A 16929-nucleotide genomic window follows, 5' to 3' on the forward strand; every position below is an offset into this window, starting at 1 on the left:
TTAACTTCTACACAAACAAAGAAACATGATCATTTACCACCCATGGAAAAAAAAAAAAAAGAGTTAAAAATATTTATTCCAATTTTGCATCAGATATTTAAAACAATATATCATGAATATCAAGTAATTTTTTTTATTGGATTTGACCTACATTGCTATATTCTGCATCTACATGTATTACAGAGCACATATATTTGGTCCAGCAAACAAGCACAAGTTTTCTGGGCAAGTAGCAGAGCACACAGTATTAGACCACAGACCTGAGATGCGATCCCCCATTGATGAATTCAGTTCCCCTATTCCCAACCCAACAACTTCTCTTCAACTCATAAATCAATGGTTATGGTATTTAATCTTCCATCTACTGAAAAGTGCATATACAAGAATCTTTGCTGCTTTTTTGGTAGGAGTATGGCAGAAGCAGGTTTCACTTCTACATTGATGGAAAGAAATAAGGGAACACATAAATAGTAAAAGCAAAAGTTAAAGTTTGTTTTGTTTAACAACACAACGAGCACATTGATTAAATAATCATCGGCTATTGGATGTCAAACCCATGGTTATGCTGACTCATAGTCTTCAGAGGAAACATGCTAGATTTTCCCCCTAATGCCGCAAGGGATCTTTTATATGCACTTTCCCACAGACAGGAAAGCACATACCATGGCCTTTGTACACTGGTTGGAATGAGAAAAAACCCAATCAGTTGAATGGGGCCAGCAAGGTGATTCGATCCTGCAATGCAAGCATCTCAAGCGAGCACTCAACTGACTGAACTAAATCCCACCCCCTAGTAATAGCAAATACTGACTGCCACCAAAACCCTCATACACAGTATGAGGAAGTTAACCATGTTACTGTTGTCAATCACGCAGTTCCGACACTCCCACATTACGACTGGATTTTAAAAAGGCATACTTTATCATAGTAGTGAATTAAATTTGGTCCCACTGTGTTCCCTTATTTCTTTCCATCAGTATATATGGAACAGCAGGACTGCAGTTATAAATGTGTTGCGATGTCATTAAATACGTATGCCTGCATGTTGTATCCGTTACCTAGGTTTTGTGGACTTCCATGCCATACCATTTCCATAGTTGTAGTGTTTAGTCTGTTAGCTTTGTCCTGGTAGTCAAGGCGACCAAAAAACAGAGCATCAAATCCAAACTACAAAACAAACAAATCAAAATGTTAAATGCATAGCCAGCATGAGGCAGACAGACAGAGAAACACACACACACCAAAGGCATAGCCAGCATGAGGCAGACGAGGTGCTTACCTCGTCTGGAATTTCCCCAGATTTATTTTCTTTTTCCCATTACACTGATATTTATTTTACAGGTCTGGGTTTGCCTCTCTGGCTACGCCCCAAACATACACACACAAAAAAAGCCTGATTTATTATCTGAAAAAAATTAACATTACTAAGTTCATGTCTTCATGCACAAAAACAAATTATACAAATTATACAGACTAATGTTCATCAACATAAAGAATGCCTATTGAAAAAATAATAAGTTAAAAAAAAATATATATATTTATTACCCCAGCAGGCATTCATAACAGGGAAAATAAAAATCATAATTTCTCAGTGAAATTATCATGCATTGGCTTAATATACACTACTATTGGACGATTTGATGCCAACAAACCAATCACCTTGTCGGTACTAAATAGGATGTCATCACGATTTGGCAAAGCACACACAATGACGTCACGTAGTGTAAAGCGTTTGCGTTTACATCTTTCTGGTGTCAGTGTTAAACTTGTAATAAAATGGTAGTTTAATGCAATTCATTATAGATTTTTTTTAACAGAATATATAGAACTTTGGGTTTTGAAAATTATCTGTGAACCGTGAATAAAATACAAAGTTAAAGCAATACCCAGAACAGTAAAGTAGTTTACGTCGTTTCTATATACATGGACGTGTAGCCGATGTACAATGTAGGCTACAGGTATATCAAAAATAGAGGCTTTTAAAAAAAAAAAAAAATAAAAATAGCTGGGGTAATAAATAGAATAACAAACTTGATACTAGTTATTATCAAATTTGTCCCTTGTGAAATAATTTTCACTTGTAACGAGCTTTTGTGAGTGACAAGTAAAAATGATTTCACTCGGGACATAAATTTGATAGTGACTGGTAACTTGTTTATTATCCTCTGTATTATTTACTTGAATTACAATTAATTCGGTAAATTACACCTTTAACATATTATTTGTACTTTTAGTTCACATACAAAGATATACAGACACTGATATTAATCAGAAAACCAAACATTCATCTGTTCTAATTGCAAACTCTTGAAAGAAAAAAGATTTAATGAACTTTTGTAATCATTAATGATTAATTTATTAAGCATCATTAATAGAATAGTTCAAAAAGACAAATTTGTATGATACCTTTAACCTAATGTCAAATCAAGATAACATCATCTTATCAAGGTCACAAACTACAACCGAAATATCTTAAAGGGACATTCCCGAGTTTGCTCCATTGTAAGATGTTTCCAACAAATAAAATATTTCTACGATTAAATTTGCATATTAAATATATTTTCTTGTTTAGAATATCAGTATCTGTATATTCAATGTGTTTCTGGTCGTCTTAATATTTGTAAGAACCCCAAACTGGATTTTGTTTTCAAATAATTTGTATGTACGAAAAAATCTTTTTTAGGAAATAAAATGAAATTTAACCTTTTACAAATACTAGAACGACTAGAAACATGTTTAATATACAGCCACTAATATTTTATGCAGAAAAATATATTTGATATGTAATTACAGTCGTCAAAAAGTCTCTGTTAGTCGATAAAATCTTAACACATGCAGAAAACTCAGGAATGTCCCTTTAACAGAACTGGTAAATTTGTACTCGGCATGAGAAAAGATACATACCTGTATGTAGATTATTATTATTATATTATATTTAGGAACAAAGTGCATTTGATAACACTTATGTGTATATATACTGATAAAGAGAAATAAGGCAACACATAAATACACATAAGCATACGAACAGAGGGGCAGGGGTGGCAACTGCCCCCCCCCTTAGCGCTGGAGTAAAACCTCAAATTCGGACAAAAATGAAACAGATATTTGGGGAAAATGTGCTAACCTGAGACCTTTTTACCATGTATTTCCATCATTCTAGCCTCAAAATTAGTTATAATCCATGTAAAAATATGCAGTGATTCGTTTGCAAGCCGGTAATGCTAATATGAATAAATGTTGTTATCCAGATACGGGTATTTTCTTTTAATTCGGACAAAAGCCAGCCTGCTCCACTACAAAACATGAGTACCGGTGAGATCATGAGTTTGATGGAAAACCATAGATCTGATATTAATGAATATATTACGGGTATTATTTAATTCTAATATGAATGAACAGTTTGTTTTGGACCAACTACATATGAGGTCTGATGGTCCTGTATGTAAGATAAGATCCGGACAAGGATTTACTGTTATGTGCAGTAGACCATGAAAAGTAGGTCACAGTGACCTAGTAATAGAAAGTGACACACTGCCATCCCAAGTTGTTCCTACATGTACATGTGAGGTTTGATGGTCCTGCATGCATCTGTATGCAAGATATGGTTCTTTCAAGGATTTACTGTTATGTGCAGTAGACCATGAAAAGTAAGTCATAGTGACCTAGTAATAAAACGCGATGCACCGCCATCCTGTCCTGTAGGCATCTGTATGCAAAATATGGTCCAGACAAGAAAAAGTTAACAGACTGACAAAAACGTGAACAGACGGACGTACGAACGGACAATGCCATACCATCATACGACCCATCATAGATAGATGTATAAAAAGAGCCCATACACCTATGCAAATACATGTATTAATAGCAAATATGCAATCAAATCCTTCATCGTCAGTATCAAGATGTTACATGTAACTGTATAATCTGACCAACTGGTAAAGATTGTCTTCACTTCACATTCACTATATAATCTAATACTGTACTTTCTAGGCTTAAAGTAAATTACTAACAGCTAGATCCAATGCTAAAAGAGTGGATCTGGCCTGGTGCTTATAAAACAATTAAGTCTAGACTCGAGACTTTAATAGAGTCTGAGACAGTAATGTTATGACAAGGCCATACAAATTGTATGTGTGTGACGTCATCAGAGATCGAGTCTGGACTCTAAAAAAAGTTTTATAAGCACGGGCCTAGGTACCACTACATACATACATGTATATCTGCAAACCAATTTTATTAATATTTTTAAAGATGGATTTAAAAAAACCCACCCCAAAACAACATTAAAGTAACTACAAACCCGAGCGAAAATTGATGCTTGTTCTCTTGAGTGACCAAAGGGATCGATTTGCCATGCGATTTTCGGTCGAGCACAATCGCCAAAATTTGTCCGTAAAAACTGAAAGCCGAGTGTGTGTTGGTCAATGATAGCATTGTAGTGAGTGGCAGCCTCATCATCCATGCACCATCCACCAAGGATAAATTCCAGACGACCTAAAATCATAAAGTAATGACATGACTTTATTTCTTTGTCGTCTCACTGATAAATTTTAATAATAGCTCAAATAATAAATGTATTATTAATTATTAAGAGAAATGTTTCATTGCTATTTTTTTTTAAATGCTAACAATAAGCATAGACTTAGGTGACCAGAGAAATTTATGGACAGTGTTTATACTTCAGTCTTGTTTTTAACTTCCTTAACTCTTTGCTTGCTACTACATATTAAGAGAAATCTCCTTTAGCCCTTGACATTGGCAAAATTATTTTAAATATTTTGGTAGGTGTTTATTATTTTAATTGCATGTATTAGTATGACAGTGAGGAGAAATTTGGATTAACATTTGTTTTCCACTATGCAGCACATTTTGCTGGTTCTGGAAGCTTTAAAACTGAATAACATTTCCTGCCAACAACAAACAAAGAGTTAAACAACCATGCATATTTAATAATTTATATCATACACACGGTTAAGTCATGTTACTTGTGGCTAAATGAACTATACCTTCATTAACCAACCGCTTAACTGTGTGTCTCATGGGATCTAGCTGTTCTCGGAACCACCGGGCGAAGAAAGCGATCTCCACATAGATAAATCGCTTTGATGGGTCTCTCTCCAACTCTGGTATAACTGAGTCCAAGATGAACTGAACCTCTGAAAACACAAACCAGAAAAAAGATTTTAAAAATACTGAGAGAATGAAATAAGGGAACGCTTAGCATAAATTGTACTGTTAAACCAAATTTCAGTCCCTATTAGTGTCATAATATATGTAAGTACAAAAATGTAATGTGGAACTGAATATCAGGAATATGTGACATTTAATATTAGTAACTCAGTTAACTTTCTGACACTACATGTATGTTGAGGATTTTGGTTGCAGGACTTCACTTTTTCCTGCTAATGATCCCTGTTTTTCCATTAGTATATAATTTACTGTTCTTTTCTTTTTTTATCATTCATACATCTCTCTGACAATTTTTAAGGTCTTGCAATCGTAATACTGTATAAATCTGCTATATTGGGTTGGGTTTTCTTATGATATGAGGTATGAAACCATAAGGTGTAAACTTTATTGATTTGTAGGAAAGAAAGGAATGTTTATGCAACAACACCTTGAGCAGCACATTTGGTGTTTAACATGTAGTTAAATTCTGACACTGGCAGGGCTTGAAATAACGGCCTCCGAAAAACGAAAAGCTGTCCACCAGCTAAAACTATCAAAACATTCCTCTCATGGATGTGCATGTAAAACCTTATGACCTAACCTGACCTCTTGTACAATTAAACATTTTGGGCCGCATTTACAAAACCTGTTTATGACTTACATGCATGTAGCTACATGTATACATGTTATTTACAAAGCTTAAACACCTGCATTTAAGCTAAACAGGCTTCGTAAATTCGGCCCTTAAATTTGTTTATTTGTTTCAATATACCATACTGTAGACCAAAAAAAAACCCACCTCTAACTTGTTTGGCATACATGGATATTAATTGTAACAGATTCTTTAACCCAAAGCACAAGGTACATTTCAATTGATTTCCACAACTAATACGTACCCTGGTAGTAATATTGGTCCACCGTCATCAGCCAACCTACGTCATCATGAGTGTGTGCAACAAGATGGACATTAATCATCTTATCCTTGACTGGGGGACAGCTCTGAAAAACACGACAATAACCTTCAAACTATATTTTATGGCAACTTAAAGGACTTACAAAAATGGAGAGAAAAAGTAAAGGAGTATTTGTTTAATGACATCTTAATAGCACATTTTAAACATTGGCTATTTTGGACTTGCGAAACCTGTTTCTGCTAGAAAGACTTTCCTTTTCAAATAGCAACAAGTAATCTTTTATATGCACTCTCTTAAAGTATAATATGTTCCATGCATGGCCTTTGATTTTTCAATCATGGAGTACTGGTTGAGGTGGTAATTTTGTTTTCAATCCTAGCTACTTCAAAAATGATGCCAAATCACTATATCTTCAGGTTATAATTTCTTGTTTGTTTGTTTTTGTTTTTCAAAATAAAAAATATATACATGTACAGTCAGACCTTGTTACAATGACAGTCGTTACTACAACATTTACACCATCAGACCACAAATTATCGGGAACGAACGTACACCAATGTTATTCTGTTCATTACACCGGAATTCACACCTTCCGACACCGACAGAGCACTTTAGGAACAATCGTGCACTCAACGTCTAAAAACACCTCTTATGACATTACATAATCAGATGCTGTAGCACGTTGACAGTACACACAGCCATTTGCCATCCTTGATCTCGTCGTGAGCCGAAAGTGTCACAAGATGTCCGAGTTACTGATGTCGACTTGATCTGCATGTAGATGTGTGTTGCTTTTGAACATAAGCCTTTAGTCATTCAATTAAAGGATTAAAATCAAGCAATCAAGTCTACTAGTTTTAAGACATTTTGTAAATGAAGTACCGGTAGGTACCAGTCGATTAGATTGACTGTGAATACTCTTTGATTAATAATACTATACTTAGTATTTAATAATGGTCTGTGATCCATCCCTGTCGGTGGGACCATTGGGCTATTTCTCATTCCAGCCAGTGCACCATGACTGGTATATTAAATGCCTTGGTATATGTGATATCCTGTCTGTGGGATGGTGCATATAAACGATACCTTGCTACTACTGACACCCAATAGCCCTAGTAGTGTCATTAAACAAAACAAATTTTTATAACGGCAACTTCGATATAACTACAAAGTGACCCAGGGACGAACATATCGTTGTAACGAGGTCTGACTGTATATACAATATAACAACAAAATTAGGAAATAGTAACATTTGGTATTATTATTATAAATCATTAAATGGCACCAAGTCAGGATGTTTTTCCTGTCATAATTTCAGAAAAATTTCCATCCGAAAACTCTCCATTTGTCAATTGTAAGTTAATGATGTAGGACGGGATTCAAACCCATAGCCTTTGGCACGGCTAGTGTACTGTTGTTGGCTGGAATACTGTGTCTTACCACTAGACCATGGCATGCATTACAACTATTTACCGAGTGAACATATATATTAAAAAATCTGACTGGGATGAACCAGAAGCAGTACAATTGTTGATGGAATGAAACAATTGTTGTCCACAAAAGTCTCCAGTAATTTAAGCAGTTGGGAGTAATTTACAATTCAAAACAAAACAAAATGGCTGCTGTTATCTATGTTAGAGAAAATTAATTTAGTAACCTCACCAGAGCCCTATGCTCTGATTATCATTACAGGTTCCACACACGTATTTCCTCCAATAAGTGCCGGCCTCCAATAAGTGTCAGGCCTCTAATAAAAGCTGCCCTCCAATAAACACTGGGTAAGACAGCCAAAACATTATTACTCCCTGGCATAATTTAGGCACTTTACGTGGACAAATAATATCAATTTGTTTGTTGTTTTGTTAAAGTTTTGTTACGTACAGTCCAAAATTAAAGTTAAAAAACAAGTAAAATTTTAAGTTTGTAGTTTTTAACTTTAATTTGTAAAAAATTTTGGAAAAAATATAAAGGCTGGGTCTCCAATAAGCGCCGGTTCTGCAACCATTTTGAAATGAATAAGCGCCTGGACACATATTGGGAGGAAATACGGCAACTTAATTGATCAGTCATTGGAAATCATTTGCATGATTAATTAGACTACATGTCAATAGCTACTTTCCAAAGTCAGTTGGATGTGACAATAAGGACAAAAAAACAAATACAATAATATATTTCAGGGTTGTTTTTTTGGGGGGTGGGGTGTTTGTTTTTATTGTTTGCTTGTTGTAGGGTGGGTTTTTTGTGTGTTTTTATTGGGGGTTTTTTATATGGTTGTTTTTATTGTTTTGTAGTAGTAATATTTGTTGTGGTCTTGGGGTTGTTGGTTTATTAAATATTGTGTCTTTAAAAAGTTTTAAAATTAATGAGTTCTTCAAATCTTATCTTGCATATGACATAGCCTTCTGGGCGGGACGTATTAAAGTGTTCGCTTGATGGGTGTATACTACCAAATCAAATCCCATAGACGACAATAGTAACATATGCGGCTAAAACTCCTACCTGCAACGTATCAACCGACATAAACGCCACGGATATAAATACTACCACCCCTTACACTTAAAGTGAATCAGAAAAAAATGGGGGTCAAGCTGCTCGTTTCTGAGATAACGGGTAGCGTCTATGACTACCCTAGTTTCGCACAAAATTCGAGTACTTTTTTTTACAGGTACCCCATACATGTTTCAAGCACAAGGCTACTTGACACATTGGTACTAGATGAAATAAAATTGCACATTTATTTTACCCAGATGAAACTATTATTTTTTACAACCAACACACTCACATTTATAACCAATCACAGGACTTGTGGTGTTCACTTCTCTATCAAAAGTTGGGTGCACCTCGAACTTTGACCCAGCCGGAAGTTATTTGGTATAGTACTACCTGATGCGTGGTCGGTCTAGGATCGATCTCCGTTGGTGGACCCATTGGGCTATTTCTCGTTCCAGCCAGTGCTCCACAACTGGTGTGACAAAGGCTGTGGTATGTACTGTCCTGTCTGTAGGATAGTGCATATAAAAGATCCCTTGCTGCTAATCAAAAAGAGTAGCCCATAAAGTCAGTTGGATGTGACAAGGTCACAAAACCAAATACAATAATATATTTCATATTTCAGGGTTGGGTTTTTGGGGGGGTGGATTGGGGTGTTTGTTTTTATTGTTTGCTTGTTGTAATCTAGTGGTTTTTTTTTTTTTTTATTGGGGTTTTTTATATATGGTTATGTTGTTTTTATTGTTTTGTAGTAGTAGTAGTTGTTGTGGTCTTGGGGTTGTTGGTTTTTTAGATACTGTGTCTTTAAATAGTTTTAAAATTAATGAGTTCTTCAAATCTTATCTTGCATATGACATACAGTATGCGAACCAACCAAAGTGGCAATATCGGCGATCAGCTCGGCGGTTTCGGCGGTCATAGAAAAAAATATGTTTAAAAAAATTTGCCAATTGTAAAACTTTTATTTCAACAAGAATTACGTTTGCACTTCATCCAACGCATAGAACTGTTCATTATTATTATATTGACCATGTTTACATGCACATTGTTATTAACAGCTTCAAGTCATAAAAGTGAAACACCAATTTTTTAAAATAAATAAATTGTGAAACTGACTCACGTGCAACTTGCGTCAGCTGTGGAAGCATTCATTATATATGATGGGGATCAGTTTGATCAGTTTGACTTTTCGATGTCCCGCCGATTTAAAAAAAAAATGGGAAGTGGACGGGGTGGTTTGAGGGACGGATGTTTAAAACCAAATTGGCTATCAGACTATTTTGTTCCAGTAACAACTTGCTGCGATTCTGCAAATTCGCACCGGTCACTTTGCTGCGAATCTGTGACCTCGTTATCTGTCCATTGTTGTCAACTGCTGATATGTTATAAATTTAATTTAATTTAAAAAAAAAAATAATAATAAAAAAATAAAAAAAATTATACCGCAGTGTTGACATATTTTTAAAAATTAGAATAATTAAATTATTATCCTAAAACTTACGATATTGATATATTCCGATTGACACCTTAAATCATTCACTCTATATTGACTATAATAAATTTTTAAAACCAAACACATGATGTAATTTAACTGACCGACAACCCTTGTAGATTGCTGAAAAAGGAAAACTATTAGTAGTAATAAAGGAAAAGGAGGTTGGGTGTGGGGGGGGGGGGTGTTATTGCGGTTTTGAGAGAAAAGAAGTGAAATCGACAAATAAATGTGCATGTGGCTTGCCTACGTGAAGTCTGTCACAAGCGGCTAACAAAAACTTCATTTTATTTGTATTATTCTTACATGTATTATTATTTAGGGTAGGTTTTTTTAATTCGTTTCTTTTTTTCTTTTTCTGTTTTTGCCAATGCAGGCGCGTATGAAATAATGTTAGGGGGGGGGGGTCTAGCCTGGCGAGCTACGTTTATGGGGGGTGGGGGTTACAAAACAACGTACAAAGGCGCATGTGCAAAAAATGCAGAACCGGTGTCTAGACTGGTGAGAGGGTTTTTAGACTGGTGAGAGGAGGGTAGGCCATAAAGCACACCCCTGTGCACACGCGCCTGCAATATCATTATTTTTGCGGCTGAATTTACCAACGGCCCAAACGATCGCGGGTCTGCAAGTTGCTTTGTTAATAGATTTCTAAAAGGAATTTGAATACAGGTTTTATTTGAGGCTGTTTTTATTGTGGATATATTCCCTCTGGGCCCCATTTACAATTTCTTCACTATCTGTACCAATATCATTATACATTTATGTTTACCGCCAATTTGACAAATGATCGTTAGTTGTTTCGTCTGCGAACTGCTTTGTTAATATAAAAATGCGTTGGGAGTGATTTTCGATAGGAACTTGGGTACGCAGGCACGTGGTAACAATATCCGGGTGTGGGGTTTGGAGCACAATCTCTAATGGAGGGGGCTCAGTCTCTAGTTAGAGAGGGGACTCAAGCCAATTTTAAAAAATCTTTATTTAAATATAGGACAAAAAAAACCCCAAAAAACCCATACATATTCGTCCACAAGTGGGAGGGGTGTGTGCTACACGTGCCTGGAAGAGGTTTTATATGGGGATGTTGTTGCTGCAAATACGTTATATCTAACCCCATTTACCTTTTCACTAGCTGTACCAATATCATTCTGTTTACCGTCGATTTGACCAACGATCCCAACGATCGCCGGTTGTTTGTGTGCTGATTTGTCAATATGAGAGTTGGCGTGATTTCAAAAAGGAACTTCGGTAGAGGTTGTATCTGGGGCTGTTGTTGTTGTTGTTGTTGCAAGAATATTCTCTCTAGCCACCATTTACCCTTTCTCCTCTAGCTGTACCAATATCATCTTTAAGACCGATTTGTCCAACGATCCGAACCATCGTTTCATCTGCGAGCTGTTTTGTTTAATTAATGTGAGTTTCCTAAAGGCTCTTGGATACAGGTTTTATCTGGTGCTGTTGTTATGGGCCCGGTATATTATATCTAGCCCCCAATTACATTTTCTCTACTAGCTGTATCAGTAACATTGTATACTTGTTTACCGCCGATTTCACCAACTATCGCCGATCGTTTGTGTGCTGCTTTGTTAATATGTGAGCTGGCGTAATTTCAAAAACAAACGTGGGTACTGGTTTTATCTGGTGCTGTTGTTATGGGCCCGGTATATTATCTCTAGCCCCCAATTACATTTTCTCTACTAGCTGTATCAATAACATTGGAAAAAACAACAAAAAAAAAAACAACCCAACATTGTATACTTGTTTACCGCCGATTTGACCAACGATCGCCGATCGTTTGTGTGCTGCTTTGTTAATATGTCAGCTGGCGTAATTTCAAAAAGGAACTTGGGTACAGGTTTTATCTGGGGCTGTTGTTGTTACTAGTGTATTCTCTCTAGCCACCATTTACCCTTTCTCCACTTGCTGTACAAATATGTTTACCGCCGATTTGACCAACGATCACCTGTTATTTCGTTTCATAACTCCTTTGTTAATAGTTATTGTGAGCTGGCGTGATTTCCAAAAGAAACTTGGGTACCTATTTATCTGGGACTGTTGTTGTTGTGGGTATATTATATATATATATCCCTCATTTACCTGTGTTCCAATAGCTGTACCAGTATGCTTACTAGTTTATCTTTTTTACCAACGGTCCTATGTTATTTTGTCTAGGAGCTTTTTTTAATAACTGAAAACGTGTCAGCAATTACAAAAGGATCGAGTGCGGGTTTTATATAGGGCTGTCATTTACATGTTCATTTGATTTTGATTTGGAAAAACGTGTAATCATAAAATATGCCATTTCTCTCCAATAACCGTACATGCATAATTGTGCGTTTACCAACCCGATTTACGAAAGGAATTTGGGTGCAGGTTTGTCTGGTGTGTGCGTGTGGGGTTATTTACTTTTATTGTATTTTTATTAGGGTCTTTTTCTTCAAATATATCAGTTTTGACGTTGTTTAGTATTTATAATATTGTGACGATTAAAAAAACTAAACAAAAAAAACTAAACAAAAAACCATAACATTTTTATTAAAATTTTGTTTTTAAGCACACAAAATTCACAGTGCAGCGGGAGTGGAGAAACAACAGCAGTCTGAAGATTGGATTCATCCACGCTATATTTGTTTTATATTTTCACTTTCTGGACCCTCACCCCCCCCACACCCCTCAAGGTGTTTAATACAGTAAGTTCAAAAATAAAATAATAAGGCAGATGAAATAAGACCTTTATAACTTAGTATCTAGTATATTTTGTGTATTTCAATTTATAAAATAAAATATAATTATCAAAAGATATATTAGGTAACATGTAATTTAACCCTCAACCCAGTCTAAAATGATGCGTTGTAAGGCCATTTTATCAGACTGTATTTATGAATAATGAAATCAAATATCCTAGAATTCATCTACTCACATACTGAATTAAAACTGTGCAGGCATAGTCCCTAGATCCCCATCATCGAACAAGGAACTTGTTTACCAAAATGTGTTACAGGCTTGAAAAGCAAAATTAATAATTATTATATACAATCATGCTCCCCACAACCTAACCACAATCCGAACTATGCAAAATATTTCTCTTTTACACCAGACGTCTCGAATACACAGACTCCAGACGTCTCGAATACACAGACTCTCAAAGGAAGCAAATCACCACACTGTGCACGAATGTTCATTCCCTCTTTTCCACGTGTTATATGGGATGGCCGGTAATTGTAAAAGGTGGGGGAAAATAGGTGTCATTGGATGGCGATGGGGCACAACTAGGCCAGTTGGTTCTATCACATAAAGAAAGTACTAGTATATCAGGCCCGTACACTGGCTTTTTAATGGGGCGGGGGGGGGGGGGGGGGGGGGGGGGGGGGGGGGTAGAGGTGTGAATTCCTCGTGCTGGGACCAACAATGGGTAAGACTCGATAAGAATAACGTTATCTAAATTTGATAGAAAAAAAACTGTAGATCTTTGGTAAAAAAAAAAAAAAAAAAAAATAATAATAATAATAAAAAATCGACACCATATGCGCACGGTATCAACCGAAGGTAAATATATACATGGAAGATGACGCTATGGTACTACATATAGCAACTGAAATTTTAGATGTATACTCTGCTTTTATAAAGTCTAGGCACGGATTTTGATTGCCCCTATCCCCTTAATAAAAAAAAAAAACCCTACTTATATTCGCGCCTGGATGTTATTTATTGTTGCGATCTATCAGCAGTGATGACAGTAAATTGTCCTACATGTATCTTCCTAAAAAAATCAGTCAATCAATCAATCAATCAATCAATCAATCAATCAATAAAGTAAAAAATAAATGAGATGACGAAGATTGGTTTCATCCACACTTAATTTACTTTGTTTTTAATTTATGATAGTTGGACCGTCTTTAGATTTCTTTCTCTTTTTCAGGTATTTAATACAGTAAGTTCAAAGCCAAATAATAAGAAGACAAAGAAGAAAGACCGTTATAGTAGTGTCTGATATATTTTATGCATTTGTAGCATAAAATAAAATGATCAAGATATATTAACCAAAAATGCATTTAATGGTTAAAGAATTTAACCCCACCCCAATAATGAAATTAAATATCCCAGAATGCACCCACAGACATCTTGAATTAACAAAACAAGAAAGAAGAAAGTCTAAACATCATTTATATGGCATGTAATCGGAGGAGGGGACTTTTTTTTTTTTTTTTTAAACCAAAGTGAGTTACAGGTTCTATTCCTACCCTCACCCCGAGGTGAACCGTTCTAAAATGCGCCAAAATTCCTTCAAGAAGGGGCGGGATTTAGCTCAGTCAATTGAACGCTCGCTTGAGGTGCTTGTGTCGCAGGATCGAACTACCTCAGTGGATCCGTTCAACTGACTGAGGTTTTTCTCGTTCCAACCAGTGCACCACAACTGGTCAAAGGCCGTAGTATGTGCGTTCTTGTCTGTGGGAAAGTGCATATGAAAGATACCTTGCTGCATTAAGAAAATGTCGCGGGTTTCCTCTATTGACTACGAGTCAGAATTACCAAATGTTTGACATCCAATAGCCAATGATTAATAATCAATGTGCTCTGGAGGTGTCATTAAACAAAACAAATTTTTTTTTTTTTCCTTCAAGAACTTGTGAAATTTTTCTCTAACGGAATATTCAAAATTCAATAGCATCAAAATTGCCCCCTCTTCCACCCACCACAACCATTTTCCTTTCCTGGGCCGAGGCACCTGCACCCATAACAGGCGTGCACTACATCTTGTTCTGAATGTGCAGGTAAAACCCTATGATTCTATTGGAAATTGTCTGTGATTAATTTATGGGAAACTTAAACTGAAAATACAAACTTTTTCCTGGAAAGTACAACTTGCAGCAATTCACTGGAATCACATTTAGTATTCGATAAAACCACAAGCAGTGTCCATCAGCATATTATTTTGTTTAGAATGCATTATACCAGCGAATGGTATTGTAGTGAATTACACGAACCATGGTCGGGCCACAAGGTTTTAAAAGGTACTTCGAGCCCCTTCCGGTACTTCAGTCTTTCACCCCATTACAGTGCCTCAGCAAAAAAAAAAAAAGAAGAAGAAGAAGAAGAAAAGTAAATAATTAAATTAATTAAAAACAAAAAAGAAATAAATTAAAATTGACGGGCTCCTAGTAAAGTATGTGATCTGAAAAATATCACATACTTTGATTGCACTGAAAATGTAAGATATTATATGATAAATATATCTTACCTTTCTTTATGAATGAAACAAAAAACCAATAACTTTTAAATTCATTGTAATTAGTGGTCTATGTTACATGTGATTTGATAAGTCTCACCTTCATTAACCAACCGCTTAACTGTGTGTCTCATGGGATCTAGCTGTTCTCGGAACCTATATATATATAGGTGTGTGTGCCCCCCCCCCACCCTTTTGGCAGCTTCCTACGCCACTGCTGGGTTAGCCTAATATTAGGGCCCTGCGAATCTCAATTTTCCGTTCGAATCGAATATTCGGAAATGTTCGAATCGAATCGAATTTCGGATCTCGAATACCTTGGAGAATAATCAAGTGTATCAGATGCAGTTCACGAAGGAATATTCAGCTCAGTGAAGGAAATTAGAAAGACAATATCCACTGCACTGGGAGTACGTACGGTGATTAACATGATTACACAAGGTTGAAGTTTAAATAATAAAGCGCCCTAAATAGAAAACCAGTACTAATGTGTACATAGGTTGAACAGTTGAACTAACACAAGATTTCTTTTCACCAAGTTATTTAAAATTTTGTTCGGTATTTGGAATAAAATTAAATGATACATATGAAATTTGAGCTATGGTATATAAAACATTAGAATCAGGCCCATAGGAACGATATCTGGAGTTGGGGAAGGGGAGGGAGCACAATCTGTAATGGTGTGTGTGTGTGTGTGTGTGTGTGTGTGTGTGTGTGTGTGTGTGTGTGTGTGTGTGTGTGTGTGTGTGTGTGTGTGTGTGTGTGTGTGTGTGTGTGTGTGTGTGTGTGTGTGTGTGTGTGTGTGTGTGTGTGTGCAAAAGCCATATTTTAAACCAGGTTTATAAAAGTGGGGCTATAATAGTCCCCACTCCGACATCTCAGTTGCTACCGACCTAAGAATGGTCAGAAATGTAACTATTGCATATACAGCTATTTAAATTCGAAGCAAGATTATTTAACCTAAGAAAGATGTAAGTTTTATTTAGCCTATATAACATATTAGACTAGCCGACAGCTTGATAATATAGCTACAAACTCAGGATGGTCTCTCAATTATAAACTCATGAGGGTTTATTAAGTGCAGTCATAAGGTACCTGCAGTCATAATTAAGATACTTCATTTGATGTTTGAAGCAAACATATTAAGTTCCATGTCAGGCCCGTAGCCAGGGGGGGATCGGGGTATCGGACAATCCCCCCACGCAGGATTGAGAGTTCCGCTAAAATGAAAAAAAAAAAATTCGGATTTTACATATAAAAGTCCTTGTCCCCAAATGACCGGGATAATGTAGCAAGAACGTCTGTCTGAGGTTCCATTTGCTGAAGGTTCGATCCTCCTCAGTAGGCCTGTTTGATTATTTCTCGTCCCAACCAAGGATCCATCAAAGGACGTCGTGTATGCTATCCTGTTTGTGGGATGTGAGAAGTATGCCATGTATCATTTATTATAAATACATTGGTACGACTGAAAACAAACGGTTTCTTGTCGTGGCTCTGTGACCAGTCCATTTTACATGCATACCACAACTTAATGTAACTTGTTAACGTATATTTCGCAACAAAAGTGCGTGTATTATTCTCGAGTGTAACCGGCGTCATCTCATTGTTTGGCAAGGGGTTTATATATACATGTACTATTA

General features: G+C 36.1%; 1 protein-coding gene across 1 annotated transcript in view; it reads right to left on the minus strand.

Moving 5' to 3' along the window:
• Positions 1-6168, minus strand: part of LOC121378590 (lysosomal alpha-mannosidase-like) — a 36505-nt gene extending 30337 nt beyond the window's left edge. Inside the window, exons 1-4 of the mRNA XM_041506840.1 lie at positions 6066-6168; positions 5007-5156; positions 4301-4494; positions 1059-1167 (exon numbers count right to left, since the gene is read on the minus strand). Of these exons, the coding sequence (XP_041362774.1) occupies positions 1059-1167; positions 4301-4494; positions 5007-5156; positions 6066-6144 (532 nt within the window). The 5' untranslated portion in view covers positions 6145-6168. The remainder of the gene's footprint in view (positions 1-1058; positions 1168-4300; positions 4495-5006; positions 5157-6065) is intronic.
• Positions 6169-16929: the final 10761 nt, after the last annotated feature.

The sequence above is a fragment of the Gigantopelta aegis genome, chromosome 8, assembly GCF_016097555.1.
Source record: "Gigantopelta aegis isolate Gae_Host chromosome 8, Gae_host_genome, whole genome shotgun sequence".
Taxonomy (NCBI): Eukaryota; Metazoa; Mollusca; class Gastropoda; order Neomphalida; family Peltospiridae; genus Gigantopelta; species Gigantopelta aegis.